General features: G+C 55.0%; 1 protein-coding gene across 1 annotated transcript; it reads left to right on the forward strand.

Moving 5' to 3' along the window:
* The first annotated feature begins 14,428 nt into the window (after nt 1-14,428).
* On the forward strand, nt 14,429-16,421 carry LOC146756353 (uncharacterized). The gene is made up of 2 exons (XM_085524506.1): nt 14,429-15,936; nt 16,309-16,421. The coding sequence occupies exons 1-2, from the start codon at nt 14,751-14,753 to the stop codon at nt 16,404-16,406; spliced, it is 1,284 nt and encodes a 427-aa protein (XP_085380632.1). The 5' UTR covers nt 14,429-14,750; the 3' UTR covers nt 16,407-16,421.
* The last annotated feature ends 1,831 nt before the right edge of the window (nt 16,422-18,252 follow it).

Below are 18,252 nucleotides of genomic sequence, written 5' to 3' on the forward strand. Positions count from 1 at the left end.
TCTGACCCACAGCTGCTCCTGCCCCATAGCTCTGACCCACATCTGCACCACAGCAGCTCCTCCCCATAGATCTGACACCCATCAGCCTCACAGCAGCTCCTGCCCCATAGATATGCCCTACATCTGCCCCACAGCAGCTCCTGCACCATAGATCTGACCCACATCTGCAACACAGCAGATCCTGCTCCATAAATCTGACCAACATCAGGCCCACATCTGTTCCTGCCCCATAGATCTGACCCACAGCAGCTCCTGCCCCATAGATCTGACCCACATCTGCCCCACAGCAGCTCCTGCCCCATAGATCTGACCCACAGCATCTCCTGCCCCATAGATCTGACCCCCATCAGCCCCACAACAGCTCCTGCCCCATAGATCTGACCCACATCAGCCCCACAGCAGCTCCTGCCCCATAGATCTGACCCCCATCAGCCCCGCAGCAGCTCCTGCCCCATAGATCAGACCAACATCAGCCCCACAGCAGCTCCTGCCCCATAGATCTGACACACATCATATGTAAAGCAGCTGCTGCCCATTAGATATGACCCACAGCAGCTTCAGCCCCAAGGATCTGACCCACATCAGCCCCACAGCAGCTCCTGCCCCATAGATCTGACCCACATCTGCCCCAAAGCATCTCCTGCCCCATAGATCTAACCCACAGCAGCCCCACAGCAGATCCTGCCCCATAGATCTGACACACATATGTCGCACAGCAGCACCTGCCCCATAGATCTGACACACATCTGTCGCACAGCAGCTCCTGCCCCATAGATCTGACCCACTTCTGCCCCAAAGCATCTCCTGCCCCATAGATCTAACCCACATCAGCCCCACAGCAGCTCCTGCCCCATAGATCTGACCCACATCAGCCCCACAGAAACTCCTGCCCCATAGATCTGACCCACATCTGCCCCAAAGCATCTCCTGCCCCATAGATCTAACCCACATCAGCCCCACAGCAGATCCTGCCCCATAGATCTGACACACATATGTCACACAGCAGCTCCTGCCCCATAGATCTGACCCACATCAGTCGCACAGCAGCTCCTGCCCCATACATGAGACCAACATCAGCCCCACAGTAGATCCTGCCCCATAGATCTGACCCCCATCAGCCCCACAGTAGCTCCTGCCCAATAGATCTGAACCACATCTGTCGCACAGCAGCTCCTGCCCTATAGATCTAACCCACATCAGCCCCACAGCAGCTCCTGCCCCATAGATCTGACCCACATGTTCCCAAGAGCAGCTCTGCCCCATTGATTTGACCCACATCACCCCCACAGTAGCTCCTGCCCCATAGATCTGACCCCCATCAGCCCCACTGCAGCTCCGGCCCCATAGATCTGACACACATCATATGTGAAGCAGCTGCTGCCCAATAGATATTACCCACAACAGCTCCTGCCCCATAGATCTAACCCACAGCAGCCCCACAGCAGCTCCTGCCCCATAGATCTCACCCAAATCTGCCCCACAGCAGCTCCTACACCATAGATCTGACCCACATCTGCCACACAGCAGCTCCAGCCCCATAGCTCTGACCCACATCTGCACCACAGCAGCTCCTCCCCATAGATCTAACACCCATCAGCCTCACAGCAGCTCCTGCCCCATAGATCTGACCCACATCAGCCCCACATCAGCTCCTACACCATAGATCTGACCCACATCTGCCACACACCATCTCCTACCCCATAGATCTTACCCACTTCTGCCCCACAGCAGCTCCTGCCCCATAGCTCTGACCCACATCTGCACCACAGCAGCTCCTCCCCATAGATCTAACACCCATCAGCCTCACAGCAGCTCCTGCCCCATAGATATGCCCTATATCTGCCCCACAGCGGCTCCTGCACCATAGATCTGACCCACATCTGCAACACAGCAGCTCCTGCTCCATAAATCTGACCAACATCAGGCCCACATCTGTTCCTGCCCCAAAGATCTGACCCACAGCAGCTCCTGCCCCATAGATCTGACCCACATCAGCCCCACAGCAGGTCCTGCCTTATAGATCTGACCCAAATCAGCCCCACAGCATCTCCTGCCCCATAGATCTGACCCACATGTGCCCCACAGCAGCTCCAAACTCATATATCTGACCCTCATCAGTCCAACAGCAGATTTTGCACCATAGATATGTCCCTCATCTGCCCCACAGCAACTCCTGCCCCATAGATCTGACCTACATCATCCCCTCTTCAGCTTCTGCCCCATAGGTCTGACCCACATGTGCCCCACAGTTGCTCCTGCCCCATAGATCTGACCCCCATCAGTCCCACAGCAGCTCCTGCCCCATAGATCTGTCACACATCATATGTAAAGCAGCTGCTGCCAAATAGATATGACCCACAGCAGCTTCAGCCCCAAGGATCTGACACACATCAGCCCCACAGCAACTCCTGCCCCATAGATCTGACCCACATCTGACCCAAAGCATCTCCTGCCCCATAGATCTTTCCCACATCAGCCCCACAGCAGATCCTGCCCCATAGATCTGACCCACATATGTCGCACAGCAGCACCTGCCCCATAGATCTGACCCACATCAGCCCCACAGCAGCTCCTACACCATAGATCTGACCCCCAACAGCCCCACAGCAGCTCCTGCCCCATAGCTCTGACCCACATCTGCACCACAGCAGCTCCTCCCCATAGATCTAACACCCATCAGCCTCACAGCAGCTCCTGCCCCATAGATAAGCCCTACATCTGCCCCACAGCAGCTCCTGCACCATAGATCTGACCCACATCTGCAACACAGCAGCTCCTGCTCCATAAATCTGACCAACATCAGGCCCACATCTGTTCCTGCCCCATAGATCTGACCCACAGCAGCTCCTGCCCCATAGATCTGACCCACATTTGCCACACAGCAGCTCCTGCCCCATAAATCTGACCCAAATCTGCCCCACAGCAGATCCTGCCAAATAGATCTTAACCACAGCAGCTCCTGCCCCATAGATCTGACCCACATCAGCCCCACAGCAGCTCCTGGCCCATAGATCTGACCCACATGTGCCCCACAGCAGCTCCAAACTCATAGATCTGACCCACATCAGTCCAACAGCAGATTTTGCACCATAGATATGTCCCTCATCTGCCCCACAGCAACTCCTGCCCCATAGATCTGACCTACATCATCCCCTCTGCAGCTTCTGCCCCATAGGTCTGACCCACATGTGCCCCACAGCAGCTCCTGCCATATAGATCTGACCCACATATGCCCCACAGCAGCTCCTGCCCCATAGATCTGACCCACATCAGCCACACAGCAGCTCCTGACTCATAAATCTGACCCACAGCAGCTCCTGCCCCATAGATCTGACCCAAATCTGACCCACAGCAGCTCCTGCCCCATAGATCTGACCCACATTTTCCCCAAAGCAGCACCTAACCCATAGATCTGACCCACATGTGCCCCACAGCTGCTCCTGCCCCGTAGATCTGAACCACAGCAGTTCCTAACCCATAGATCAGACCCAAATCTTCCCTACATCAGCTCCTGCCCATAGATCTGACCCACATCAGCCGCACAGCAGCTCCTACCCCATAGATCTCACCCACATCAGCCCCACAGCTGCTCCACGGCACGGTTTCCCCGGCTCGGTGCGGCTCGCGAGCTTTGCGGCGCCGGCTATGCGTTTTTGCCTGCGGAGACGCCACGGGAGCGACATTTGGCTGATTCCGAGGAACGTCCGAGCCGAGCGGTGCCCGCCGGGAGCGGTTGGACCGTGCCGGCGCACTTGAGCGGGGTCCGTTCGAGCCGGAAATCCGGACTGCGGGCAGGCCGCGTAGCGAGGGATGGCGAAAGAGCGGCGGGAAGCCGCAACCGAAAAAATCCACAGCCCGGCGCTCAACCGCGCTCACCTGCGCCCGCTCGTTGCCGCCTCTGGAGACGAGCACGCGCTCGCTCCTGCAGACGAAAACGGAAGGCGTAAGAAAAAACGGCTTCGGAAAAGAACGGCGCCGACTACCGGCAGCGGCGCCGAGGGTAAGCGGCGCTCTACGTCGACGTAGCGGTAGGTAAGAAACTACAGCGACCCCCCAGCAAGCTCCGAAGCTTTAGCGCCCCCCCATCTCACAGGGCTGCAAAGCCTAGCCGAAAGCGGGTAGACCTGGCAGCTACACGCAAGAGGCACGGGCAGCGACCCCTAGCCGCCGCCGCCGAGCACCACGGTCCGCTCGGAGCCGGGTAGACCGTGCCGACCTAGTCGAGACGCATAGGCAGCGACCTCTAGCAGCCGCCGCCGAGCACCACGGCCCGCTCGGAGCAGGGTAGACCGTGACGACCTGGTCGAGCCGCATAGGCAGCGACCTCTAGCAGCCGCCGCCAAGCACCACGGCCCGCTCGGAGCCGGGTAGACCGTGCCGACCTAGTCAAGCCGCATAGGCAGCGACCTCTAGCAGCCGCCGCAGAGCACCACGGCCCGCTCGGAGCCGGGTAGACCGTGCCGACCTAGGCGAGCTGCATAGGCAGCGACCTCTAGCAGCCGCCGCCGAGCACCACGGCCCGCTCGGAGCCGGGTAGACCGTGCCGACCTAGGCGAGCCGCATAGGCAGCGACCTCTAGCAGCCGCCGCCAAGCACCACGGCTCGCTCGGAGCCGGGTAGATTGTGCCGACCTAGTCGAGCCGCATAGGCAGCGACCTCTAGCAGCCGCCGCCGAGCACAACGGCTCGCTCGGAGCTGGGTAGACCGTGCCGACCTAGTCGAGCCGCATAGGCAGGGTCCTCTAGCAGCCGCCGCCGAGCACCACGGCCTGCCCTGAGCCGGGTAGACCGTGCCGACCTAGTCGAACCGCATAGGCAGCGACCTCTAGCAGCCGCCGCCGAGCACCACGGCCCGCTCGGAGCCGGGTAGACCGTGCTGACCTAGTCGAGCCGCATAGGCAGCGACCTCTAGCAGCCGCCGCCGAGCACCACGGCCCGCTCGGAGCCGGGTAGACCGTGCCGACCTAAACGAGCCGCATAGGCAGCGTCCTCTAGCAGCCGCCGCCGAGCAGCTCCTGCCCCATAGATCTGACACACATCATATGTAAAGCAGCTGCTGCCCAATAGATATGACCCACAGCAGCTTCAGCCCCAAGGATCTGACCCACATCAGACCCACAGCAACTCCTGCCCCATAGATCTGACTAAAATCTGCCCCAAAGCATCTCCTGCCCCGTAGATCTGACCCACATCAGCCCAACAGCAGCTGCTGACGCATAGATCTGACCCACATCTGCCACACAGCAGCTCCTGCCCCATAGCTCTGACCCACATCTGCACCACAGCAGCTCCTCCCCATAGATCTAACACCCATCAGCCTCACAGCAGCTCCTGCCCCATAGATAAGCCCTACATCTGCCCCACAGCAGCTCCTGCACCATAGATCTGACCCACATCATCCCCACAGCAGCTCCTGCCCCATAGATCTGACCCAAATCAGCCCCGCAGCAGCTCCTGGCCCATAGATCTGACCCACATGTGCCCCACAGCAGCTCCAAACTCATAGATCTGACCCACATCAGTCCAACAGCATATTTTGCACCATAGATATTTCCCTCATCTGCCCCACAGCAACTCCTGCCCCATAGATCTGACCCACATCATCCCCTCTGCAGATTCTGCCCCATAGGTCTGACCGACATGTGCGCCACAGCAGCTGCTGACCCATAGATCTGACCCAAATCAGCCCCGCAGCAGCTCCTGCCCCATAGATCTGACCCACATGTGCCCCACAGCAGCTCCTCCCCATAGATCTAACACCCATCAGCCTCACAGCAGCTCCTGCCCCATAGATAAGCCCTACATATGCCCCACAGCAGCTCCTGCACCATAGATCTGACCCACATATGTCGCACAGCAGCTCCTACACCATAGATCTGACCCACATCTGCCACACAGCAGCTCCTGCCCCATAGCTCTGACCCACATCTGCACCACAGCATCTCCTCCCCATAGATCTAACACCCATCAGCCTCACAGCAGCTCCTGCCCCGTAGATAAGCCCTACATCTGCCCCACAGCAGCTCCTGCACCATAGATTTGACCCACATCTGCAACACAGCAGCTCCTGCTCCATAAATCTGACCAACATCAGGCCCACATCTGTTCCTGCCCCATAGATCTGACCCACAGCAGCTCCTGCCCCATAGATCTGACCCACATTTGCCACACAGCAGCTCCTGCCCCATAGATCTGACCCAAATATTCCCCACAGCAGATCCTGCCAAATAGATCTTAACCACAGCAGCTCCTACACCATAGATCTGACCCACATCTGCCACACACCATCTCCTACCCCATAGATCTTACCCACTTCTGCCCCACAGCAGCTCCTGCCCCATAGATCTGACCCACATCTGATACACAGCAGCTCCTGCCCCATAGATCTGACCCACATCTGCCCAACAGCAGCTGCTGACGCATAGATCTGACCCACATCTGCCCAACAGCAGCTCCTGCCTAATAGATCTAACCCACATCAGCCCCACAGCAGCTCCTGCACCATAGATCTGACACACATCATATGTAAAGCAGCTGCTGCCCAATAGATATGACCCACAGCAGATTCAGCCCCAAGGATCTGACCCACATCAGCCCCACAGCAGCTCCTGCCCCATAGATCTGACCCACATCTGTCGCACAGCAGCTCCTGCCCTATAGATCTGACCCGCATCAGCCCCACAGCAGCTCCTGCCCCATAGATCTGACCCACATGTTCCCAAGAGAAGCTCTGCCCCATTGATTTGACCCACATCAGCCCCACAGTAGCTCCTGCCCCATAGATCTGACCCCCATCAGCCCCACTGCAGCTCCGGCCCCATAGATCTGACACACATCATATGTAAAGCAGCTGCTGCCCAATAGATATGACCCACAACAGCTCCTGCCCCATAGATCTAACCCACAGCAGCCCCACAGCAGCTCCTACACCATAGATCTGACCCACATCTGCCACACAGCAGCTCCTACCCCATAGATCTTACCCACTTCTGCCCCACAGCAGCTCCTGCCCCATAGCTCTGACCCACATCTGCACCATAGCAGCTCCTCCCCATAGATCTAACACCCATCAGCCTCACAGCAGCTCCTGCCCCACAGATATGCCCTACATCTGCCCCACAGCAGCTCCTGCACCATAGATCTGACCCACATCTGCAACACAGCATCTCCTGCTCCATAAATCCTGCTCCAACGTCAAGCCCACATCTGTTCCTGCCCCATAGATATGACCCACAGCAGCTCCTGCCCCATAGATCTGCCCACATCAGCCCCACAGCAGCTCCTGCCCCATAGACCTGACCCACATGTTCCCCACAGCAGCTCCTGCCCCATAGATCTGACCCACAGCATCTCCTGCCCCATAGATCTGACCCACATGTTCCCAAGAGCAGCTCTGCCCCATTGATTTGACCCACATCAGCCCCACAGTAGCTCCTGCCCCATAGATCTGACCCCCATCAGCCCCACTGCAGCTCCGGCCCCATAGATCTGACACACATCATATGTAAAGCAGCTGCTGCCCTATAGATATGACCCACAGCAGCTTCAGCCCCAAGGATCTGACCCACATCAGCCCCACAGCAACTCCAGCCCCATAGATCTGACCCACATCTGCCCCAAACCATCTCCTGCCCCATAGATCTTTCCCACATCAGCCCCACAGCAGATCCTGCCCCATAGATCTGACCCACATATGTCGCACAGCAGCACCTGCCCCATAGATCTGACCCACATCAGCCCCACAGCAGCTCCTACACCATAGATCTGACCCACATCTGCCACACAGCAGCTCCTGCCCCATAGCTCTGACCCACATCTGTACCACAGCAGCTCCTCCCCATAGATCTAACACCCATCAGCCTCACAGCAGCTCCTGCCCCATAGATAAGCCCTACATCTGCCCCACAGCAGCTCCTGCACCATAGATCTGACCCACATCTGCAACACAGCAGCTCCTGCTCGATAAATCTGACCAACATCAGGCCCACATCTGTTCCTGCCCCATAGATCTAACCCACAGCAGCTCCTGCCCCATAGATCTGACCCACATTTGCCACACAGCAGCTCCTGCCCCATAGATCTGACCCAAATCTGCCCCACAGCAGATCCTGCCAAATAGATCTTAACCACAGCAGCTTTTGCCCCATAGATCTGACCCACATCAGCCCCACAGCAGATCCTGCCCCATAGATCTGACCCACATATGTCGCACAGCAGCACCTGCCCCATAGATCTGACCCACATATGCCCCACAGCAGCTCCTGCCCCATAGATCTGACCCACATCAGCCACACAGCAGCTCCTGACTCATAAATCTGACCCACAGCAGCTCCTGCCCCATAGATATGACCCAAATCTGACCCACAGATGCTCCTGCCCCATAGATCTGACCCAAATCAGCCCCGCAGCAGCTCCTGGCCCATAGATCTGACCCACATGTGCCCCACAGCAGCTCCAAACTCATAGATCTGACCCACATCAGTCCAACAGCAGATTTTGCACCATAGATATGTCCCTCATCTGCCCCACAGCAACTCCTGCCCCATAGATCTGACCTACATCATCCCCTCTGCAGCTTCTGCCCCATAGGTCTGACCCACATGTGCCCCACAGTAGCTCCTGCCCCATAGATCTGACCCCCATCAGCCCCACAACAGCTCCTGACCCATAGATCTAACCCACATCAGCCCCACAGCAGCTCCTGCCCCATAGATCTGACACACATCATATGTAAAGCAGCTGCTGCCCAATAGATATGACCCACAGCAGCTTCAGCCCCAAGGATCTGACACACATCAGCCCCACAGCAACTCCTGCCCCATAGATCTGACCCACATCTGCCCCAAAGCATCTCCTGCCCCATAGATCTTTCCCACATCAGCCCCACAGCAGATCCTGCCCCATAGATCTGACCCACATATGTCGCACAGCAGCACCTGCCCCATGGATCTGACCCACATCAGCACCACAGCAGCTCCTACACCATAGATCTGACCCACATCTGCCACACAGCAGCTCCTGCCCCATAGCTCTGACCCACATCTGTACCACAGCAGCTCCTCCCCATAGATCTAACACCCATCAGCCTCACAGCAGCTCCTGCCCCATAGATAAGCCCTACATCTGCCCCACAGCAGCTCCTGCACCATAGATCTGACCCACATCTGCAACACAGCAGCTCCTGCTCCATAAATCTGACCAACATCAGGCCCACATCTGTTCCTGCCCCATGGATCTGACCCACAGCAGCTCCTGCCCCATAGATCTGACACACATCATATGTAAAGCAGCTGCAGCACAAGAGATATGACCCACAGCAGCTTCAGCCCCAAGGATCTGACACACATCAGCCCCACAGCAACTCCTGCCCCATAGATCTGACCCACATCTGCCCCTAAGCATCTCCTGCCCCATAGATCTTTCCCACATCAGCCCCACAGCAGATCCTGCCCCATAGATCTGACCCACATATGTCGCACAGCAGCACCTGCCCCATAGATCTGACCCACATCTGTCGCACAGTAGCTCCTGCCCCATAGATCAGACCAACATCAGCCCCACAGTAGCTCCTGCCCCATAGCTCTGACCCACATCAGCCCCACAGCAGCTCCTCCCCATAGATCTAACACCCATCAGCCTCACAGCAGCTCCTGCCCCATAGATAAGCCCTACATCTGCCCCACAGCAGCTCCTGCACTATAGATCAGACCCACATCTGCAACACAGCAGCTCCTGCTCCATAAATCTGACCAACATCAGGCCCACATCTGTTCCTGCCCCATAGATCTGACCCACAGCAGCTCCTGCCCCATAGATCTGACCCACATTTGCCACACAGCAGCTCCTGCCCCATAGATCTGACCCAAATATTCCCCACAGCAGATCCTGCCAAATAGATCTTAACCACAGCAGCTCCTGCCCCATAGATCTGACACACATCAGCCCCACAGCAGCTCCTACACCATAGATCTGACCCACATCTGCCCCACAGCAGCTCCTGCACCATAGATCTGACCCCAATCAGCCCCACAGTAGCTCCTGCCCCATAGATCTGACACACATCAGACCCACAGCAGCTGCTGACGCATAGATCTGACCCACATCTGCCCAACAGCAGCTCCTGCCCCATAGACCTGACCCACATGTTCCCCACAGCAGCTCCTGCCCCATAGATCTGACCCATAGCATCTCCTGCCCCATAGATCTGACCCCCATCAGCCCCACAACAGCTCCTGCCCCTTAGATCTAACGCACATCAGCCCCACAGCAGCTCCTGCCCCATAGATCTTACCCAAATCAGCCCCGCAGCAGCTCCTGCCCCATAGAACAGACCAACATCAGCCCCACAGTAGCTCCTGCCCCATAGATCTGATCCCATCAGCCCCACAACAGCTCCTGCCACATAGATCTAACCCACATCAGCCCCACAGCAGCTCCTGCCCCATAGATCTGACACACATCATATTTAAAGCAGCTGCTGCCCAATAGATATGACCCACAACAGCTCCTGCCCCATAGATCTGACCCACAGCAGCCCCACAGCAGCTCCTGCCCCATTGATCTGACACACATCATATGTAAAGCAGCTGCTACCCAATAGATATGACCCACAGCAGCTTCCGCCCCAAGGATCTGACACACATCAGCCCCACAGCAGCTCCTGCCCCATAGATCTGACCCACATCTGCCCCAAAGCATCTCCTGCCCCATAGATCTTTCCCACATCAGCCCCACAGCAGATCCTGCAGCATAGATCTGACCCACATATGTCGCACAGCAGTACCTGCCCCATAGATCTGACCCACATCTGTCGCACAGCAGCTCCTGCCCCATAGATGAGACCAACATCAGCCCCACAGTAGCTCCTGCCACATAGATCTGACCCCCATCAGCCCCACAGTAGCTCCTGCCCCATAGATCTGACCCACGTCAGCCCCACAGCAGCTCCTACACCATAGATCTGACCCACATCTGCCACACACCATCTCCTACCCCATAGATCTCACCCACTTCTGACCCACAGCTGCTCCTGCCTCATAGCTCTGACCCACATCTGCACCACAGCAGCTCCTCCCCATAGATCTAACACCCATCAGCCTCACAGCAGCTCCTGCCCCATAGATAAGCCCTACATCTGCCCCACAGCAGCTCCTGCACCATAGATCTGACCCACATCTGCAACACAGCAGATCCTGCTCCATAAATCTGACCAACATCAGGCCCACATCTGTTCCTGCCTCATAGATCTGACCCACAGCAGCTCCTGCCCCATAGATCTGACCCACATCTGCCCCACAGCAGCTCCTGCCCCATAGATCTGACCCACAGCATCTCCTGCCCCATAGATCTGACCCCCATCAGCCCCACAACAGCTCCTGCCCCATAGATCTGACCCACATCAGCCCCTCAGCAGCTCCTGCCCCATAGATCTGACCCCCATCAGCCCCGCAGCAGCTCCTGCCCCATAGATCAGACCAACATCAGCCCCACAGCAGCTCCTGCCCCATAGATCTGACACACATCATATGTAAAGCAGCTGCTGCCCAATAGATATGACCCACAGCAGCTTCAGCCCCAAGGATCTGACCCACATCAGCCCCACAGCAGCTCCTGCCCCATAGATCTGACCCACATCTGTCGCACAGCAGCTCCTGCCCCATAGATCTGCCCACATCTGCCCCACAGCAGCTCCTGCCCCATAGACCTGACCCACATGTTCCCCACAGCAGCTCCTGCCCCATAGATCTGACCCACAGCATCTCCTGCCCCATAGATCTGACCCACATGTTCCCAAGAGGAGCTCTGCCCCATTGATTTGACCCACATCAGCCCCACAGTAGCTCCTGCCCCATAGATCTGACCCCCATCAGCCCCACTGCAGCTCCGGCCCCATAGATCTGACACACATCATATGTAAAGCAGCTGCTGCCCTATAGATATGACCCACAGCAGCTTCAGCCCCAAGGATCTGACCCACATCAGCCCCACAGCAACTCCAGCCCCATAGATCTGACCCACATCTGCCCCAAACCATCTCCTGCCCCATAGATCTTTCCCACATCAGCCCCACAGCAGATCCTGCCCCATAGATCTGACCCACATATGTCGCACAGCAGCACCTGCCCCATAGATCTGACCCACATCAGCCCCACAGCAGCTCCTACACCATAGATCTGACCCACATCTGCCACACAGCAGCTCCTGCCCCATAGCTCTGACCCACATCTGTACCACAGCAGCTCCTCCCCATAGATCTAACACCCATCAGCCTCACAGCAGCTCCTGCCCCATAGATAAGCCCTACATCTGCCCCACAGCAGCTCCTGCACCATAGATCTGACCCACATCTGCAACACAGCAGCTCCTGCTCCATAAATCTGACCAACATCAGGCCCACATCTGTTCCTGCCCCATAGATCTAACCCACAGCAGCTCCTGCCCCATAGATCTGACCCACATTTGCCACACAGCAGCTCCTGCCCCATAGATCTGACCCAAATCTGCCCCACAGCATCTCCTGCCCCATAGATCTGACCCACATGTGCCCCACAGCAGCTCCAAACTCATAGATCTGACCCTCATCAGTCCAACAGCAGATTTTGCACCATAGATATGTCCCTCATCTGCCCCACAGTAACTCCTGCCCCATAGATCTGACCTACATCATCCCCTCTTCAGCTTCTGCCCCATAGGTCTGACCCACATGTGCCCCACAGTAGCTCCTGCCCCATAGATCTGACCCCCATCAGCCCCACAACAGCTCCTGCCCCATAGATCTAACCCACATCAGTCCCACAGCAGCTCCTGCCCCATAGATCTGTCACACATCATATGTAAAGCAGCTGCTGCCCAATAGATATGACCCACAGCAGCTTCAGCCCCAAGGATCTGACACACATCAGCCCCACAGCAGCTCCTGCCCCATAGATCTGACCCACATCTGCCCCACAGCAGCTCCTGCCCCATAGATCTTTCCCACATCAGCCCCACAGCAGATCCTGCCCCATAGATCTGACCCACATATGTCGCACAGCAGCACCTGCCCCATGGATCTGACCCACATCAGCCCCACAGCAGCTCCTACACCATAGATCTGACCCACATCTGCCACACAGCAGCTCCTGCCCCATAGCTCTGACCCACATCTGCACCACAGCAGCTCCTCCCCATAGATCTAACACCCATCAGCCTCACAGCAGCTCCTGCCCCATAGATAAGCCCTACATCTGCCCCACAGCAGCTCCTGCACCATAGATCTGACCCACATCTGCAACACAGCAGCTCCTGCTCCATAAATCTGACCAACATCAGGCCCACATCTGTTCCTGCCCCATAGATCTGACCCACAGCAGCTCCTGCCCCATAGATCTGACCCACATTTGCCACACAGCAGCTCCTGCCCCATAGATCTGACCCAAATCTGCCCCACAGCAGATCCTGCCCCATAGATCTTAACCACAGCAGCTCCTGACCCATAGATCTGACCCACATCAGCCCCACAGCAGCTCCTGGCCCATAGATCTGACCCACATGTGCCCCACAGCAGCTCCAAACTCATAGATCTGACCCACATCAGTCCAACAGCAGATTTTGCACCATAGATATGTCCCTCATCTGCCCCACAGCAACTCCTGCCCCATAGATCTGACCTACATCATCCCCTCTGCAGCTTCTGCCCCATAGGTCTGACCCACATGTGCCCCACAGCAGCTCCTGCCATATAGATCTGACCCACATCTGCCCCACAGCAGCTCCTGCACCGTAGATCTGACCCACATCTGCAACACAGCAGCTCCTGCTCCATAAATCTGACCAACATCAGGCCCACATCTGTTCCTGCCCCATAGATCTGAACCACAGCAGCTCCTGCCCCATAGATCTGACCCACATTTGCCCCACAGCAGCTCCTGCACCATAGATCTGACCCACAGCATCTCCTGCCCCATAGATCTGACCCACATGTTCCCAAGAGCAGCTCTGCCCCATTGATTTGACCCACATCAGCCCCAGAGTAGCTCCTGCCCCATAGATCTGACCCCCATCGGCCCCACTGCAGCTCCGGCCCCATAGATCTGACACACATCATATGTAAAGCAGCTGCTGCCCAATAGATATGACCCACAACAGCTCCTGCCCCATAGATCTAACCCACAGCAGCCCCACAGCAGCTCCTGGCCCATTGATCTGACCCACATGTGCCCCACAGCAGCTCCAAACTCATAGATCTGACCCACATCAGTCCAACAGCAGATTTTGCACCATAGATATGTCCCTCATCTGCCCCACAGCAACTCCTGCCCCATAGGTCTGTGTGGGAATACAAGAAAAGCTGTTCAGAGCAGCAGCTGTGGAGCAAGATAAACAGCATGAGAACCAAGGACACCTCTGCAAGGAGAAGAAGAGTCTCACAGCTCTGATTGGTTATGTGCCTGCATGGACAGTTGAAAAGTGTTTTGTAGAATGCTTTGTTGACATGTAGGATGTTTGGGAAAGTTGTAAGGGCGGATGGGAAAGTTAGAAAATAACAACTTGTGAAGGTATATAAGGGATGTGAGAACTTGTAATAAACGATTTGGATCGTTCACATCTGAGTCCGTGCCGAGTCGCTGCAAATGGCGCCCACAACGTGGAGCAAATCAACCCGCGGCTGAGCGAGCCCGGTCCGGCAGCGTCGCCCGACTGAACTTCGGAGAGACTGTTTCGCGCGCACCCGCACCGTTCTGCAGGACAGAAGGTGAGCAGTCGGGAACTATGGGGAGCTCACTACCGAAGGAGCAGAAAGTAAATCTCGAAGTATTGCGGTCAGTGTTACCGTATCAGGATAAGACTGTGTCTACTAAAGCATTAGCTACTCTTCTTAAATGGATAAGCAAAAATGTCCCTGAATTTCCAAAAACTGAGTTCTCTCTCGATGGAGAACTTTGGGACAAAATCGGCTCAAAACTCTACAAGGCTTCTCTCGCTAAAGACAGAAAGGCTGCTAAGCTGCTGCCCGTTTGGAGCCGGATAATGGAAGGGATTAAGCAATCACGACGGGAAAGAATTTATTCCGACCATTCCCTGCCGCCCTCCGTCCCAACCCCGCCGCTGCCTCTCGCTGCGGGAAGCGGCCCGTGCCCGGATCCGACCGGCGGCTCCGACCCCTCCCCGATTCGGGGAGACGAGGGGCCGCGGCCGCCCCCCTTCGCGCTCCCGCCGTTCGCTCCTCCCCCGACGTTCGCCGCGTTGCCGCCCTCTACGGCGCCCTCGCCCTTCGCTCCGCCTACGACGCTCGTCGCGCCGCTTCTGCCCTCCTCCCCCCCCACGTCATGCGCTGCTGCGTCTGTGCAGCCGGCGTGTAACGTGGATAAAGACACGGACGGATCGAAACCAGGGGATCGTTGTGACCCCGGTCCAGAAGATCCAGAACGAGAATCGGACGCATTTCCTCCTGATGATACTTTGAAGGAAGCAGGAATGGCAAATTTCCCTACAGCATACTGTGATGTCTTAGAGCAATGCAAAAAAGAAACAATATTAAGAAGTGATGCTGACACGTTGCACACCTTTCCTAATCAGGTCCCCCGTTTGGAATCTCTGCCTTATGAGGCAGTGAAGGAGCTAAGGGAGTCAGTGAGAACATTCGGAGTTCAGTCAGCCTTTACATACAATCTTTTGGTTACAAACAGTGACACTTACGCTATGACCCCTCACGATTGGAAAACTGTGTTAAGAATGATCCTCTCTCCTATGCAATACACCGTGTTTATGACTGAATATCAGCTACATAATTTGACTGATAGCTCTTTGCCTCAGACTCGGACAAATCCATGTGGCACAGCACCTCTTCAACTGTGTCAGACAAATGTCACTCACGTTCCTGAATTTGGCCGTCTAAAATATGCACATGTAACAATAGATACTCATTCTTCTTACGTATTTTCCACAGCACATACAGGTGAATGCAGTCTCAAGATTTAGAGTTTAAGATATTAGCTAGGATGTTGTGTGCTTCTTCTATTTTAGTAATAGATCAGATGTGTATTAAACAGGATTTGATCTAATCAATGCTAGAATCTACAGGAATAGCTCTTTTAATGTTTTAGTACTGTTTGCTTATGATATTATTAGCCTATTAATTAGCTTTTCTTAATTTGCAAAGACAAAACCTGGAAAGGAATCCCAGGCAAAGAGATGACCCTGTATCATAGAACGGATACCTCTTTTACATCCAATTAATTGGGATCTGAAAATATAACCATGCATCATTTTAGACAAAAGTGCACGCTAATAGAACTAAATTTGATGGTTTATTCTGTTTTCCAAGCAGGTGTTCCACTTGGGCTCTATATCACGCACTGGCCATGCGGATGTGGTGTACAACTGGAAGAAATCCTTCAGACCCTGAATGCAGGAGAGAATCTGTGATGGGTGAGAGAGGAAATGTGCACCTTGAAGCAGGGGACGCCCTGCTGGCACTACCTGTCACATCCACCACCAACATGGCTTGCTGTTTCTCAAGGGTCAATAAGTATTAATGCCCCTAGTGATACTCTAGTACATTTGTCCTCTAAAATTGGTTCTTTTTGACATGATATTCCATTAAATTGTGCGATCATTAATCAATTATTAGCTCGGATAACTCAGTTGGTAGAGCATGGTTATGAACATCTTAAAAGCATTTACTGCACAAATTTTAGTGGTCATTAAAAATCAATATATCAGAGTATATAAAAATTGAAGACTTTTCCTGATCAGTTACAGATTAACACAATGGGACCCTCATGGATTTATTTTCAGGTTGCAGAAACTTAGGTTGCAGTACAAACATGTTTGTTCTTTTTAGTGGGTTTAACAGTAATGTTGTTATGTTGTATTTGACTTGTCTCTTTTTTCACTTTCAGAGTATTGTCAATCGAGGCCTTGATTGAGTTATAATGATTATGTTATTAATATAATTAGTGTTATTATATTATAGTATGGTAGTAGCTTGTCAATAAACAAAAAAGGGGGAATTGTGGGAATACAAGAAAAGCTGTTCAGAGCAGCAGCTGTGGAGCAAGATAAACACAGCATGAGAACCAAGGACACCTCTGCAAGGAGAAGAAGAGTCTCACAGCTCTGATTGGTTATGTGCCTGCATGGACAGTTGAAAAGTGTTTTGTAGAATGCTTTGTTGACATGTAAGATGTTTGGGAAAGTTGTAAGGGCGGATGGGAAAGTTAGAAAATAACAACTTGTGAAGGTATATAAGGGATGTGAGAACTTGTAATAAACGATTTGGATCGTTCACATCTGAGTCCGTGCCGAGTCGCTGCAGGTCTGACCCACATGTGCCCCACAGCAGCTCCTGCCCCATAGATCTGACCCATATTAGCCACACAGCAGCTCCTGACTCATAAATCTGACCCACAGTAGCTCCTGCCCCATAGATCTGACCCCCATCAGCCCCACAACAGCTCCTGCCCCATAGATCTAACCCACATCAGCCTCACAGCAGCTCCTGCCCCATAGATCTGACCCAAATCAGCCCCGCAGCAGCTCCTGCCCCATAGATCAGACCAACATCAGCCCCACAGTAGCTCCTGCCCCATAGATCTGACCCACATCAGCCCCACAGCAGCTCCTGCCCCATAGATCTGACCCACATGTTCCCAAGAGCAGCTCTGCCCCATTGATTTGACCCACTTCAGACCCACAGTAGCTCCTGCCCCATAGATCTGACCCCCATCAGCCCCACTGCAGCTCCGGCCCCATAGATCTGACACACATCATATGTAAAGCAGCTGCTGCCCAATAGATATGACCCACAACAGCTCCTGCCACATAGATCTAACCCACAGCAGCCCCACAGCAGCTCCTGCCCCATAGATCTGACGTACATCATCTCCACTGCAGCTCCTGCCCCATAGATCTGACCCAAATCTGTCACACAGCAGATCCTGCCAAATAGATCTTAACCACAGCAGCTCCTGCCCCATAGATCTGACCCACGTCAGCCCCACAGCAGCTCCTACACCATAGATCTGACCCACATCTGCCACACACCATCTCCTACCCCATAGATCTTACCCACTTCTGACCCACAGCTGCTCCTGCCCCATAGCTCTGACCCACATCTGCACCACAGCAGCTCCTCCCCATAGATCTGACACCCATCAGCCTCACAGCAGCTCCTGCCCCATAGATATGCCCTACATCTGCCCCACAGCAGCTCCTGCACCATAGATCTGACCCACATCTGCAACACAGCAGATCCTGCTCCATAAATCTG

Source organism: Coturnix japonica, chromosome 27 (genome assembly GCF_054131305.1).
Source record: "Coturnix japonica strain WE chromosome 27, WE-NBRP24, whole genome shotgun sequence".
Lineage (NCBI taxonomy): Eukaryota > Metazoa > Chordata > Aves > Galliformes > Phasianidae > Coturnix > Coturnix japonica.

Excerpts from the sequence above, each read along its gene's own strand:
- LOC146756353 (XM_085524506.1), top strand. The coding sequence starts at position 14,751 with ATGGGGAGCTCACTACCGAAGGAGCAGAAAGTAAATCTCGAAGTATTG. Across the intron at positions 15,937-16,308 it reads ATTTTCCACAGCACATACAG|GTGTTCCACTTGGGCTCTAT; the intron begins GTGAATGCAGTC and ends TTTTCCAAGCAG.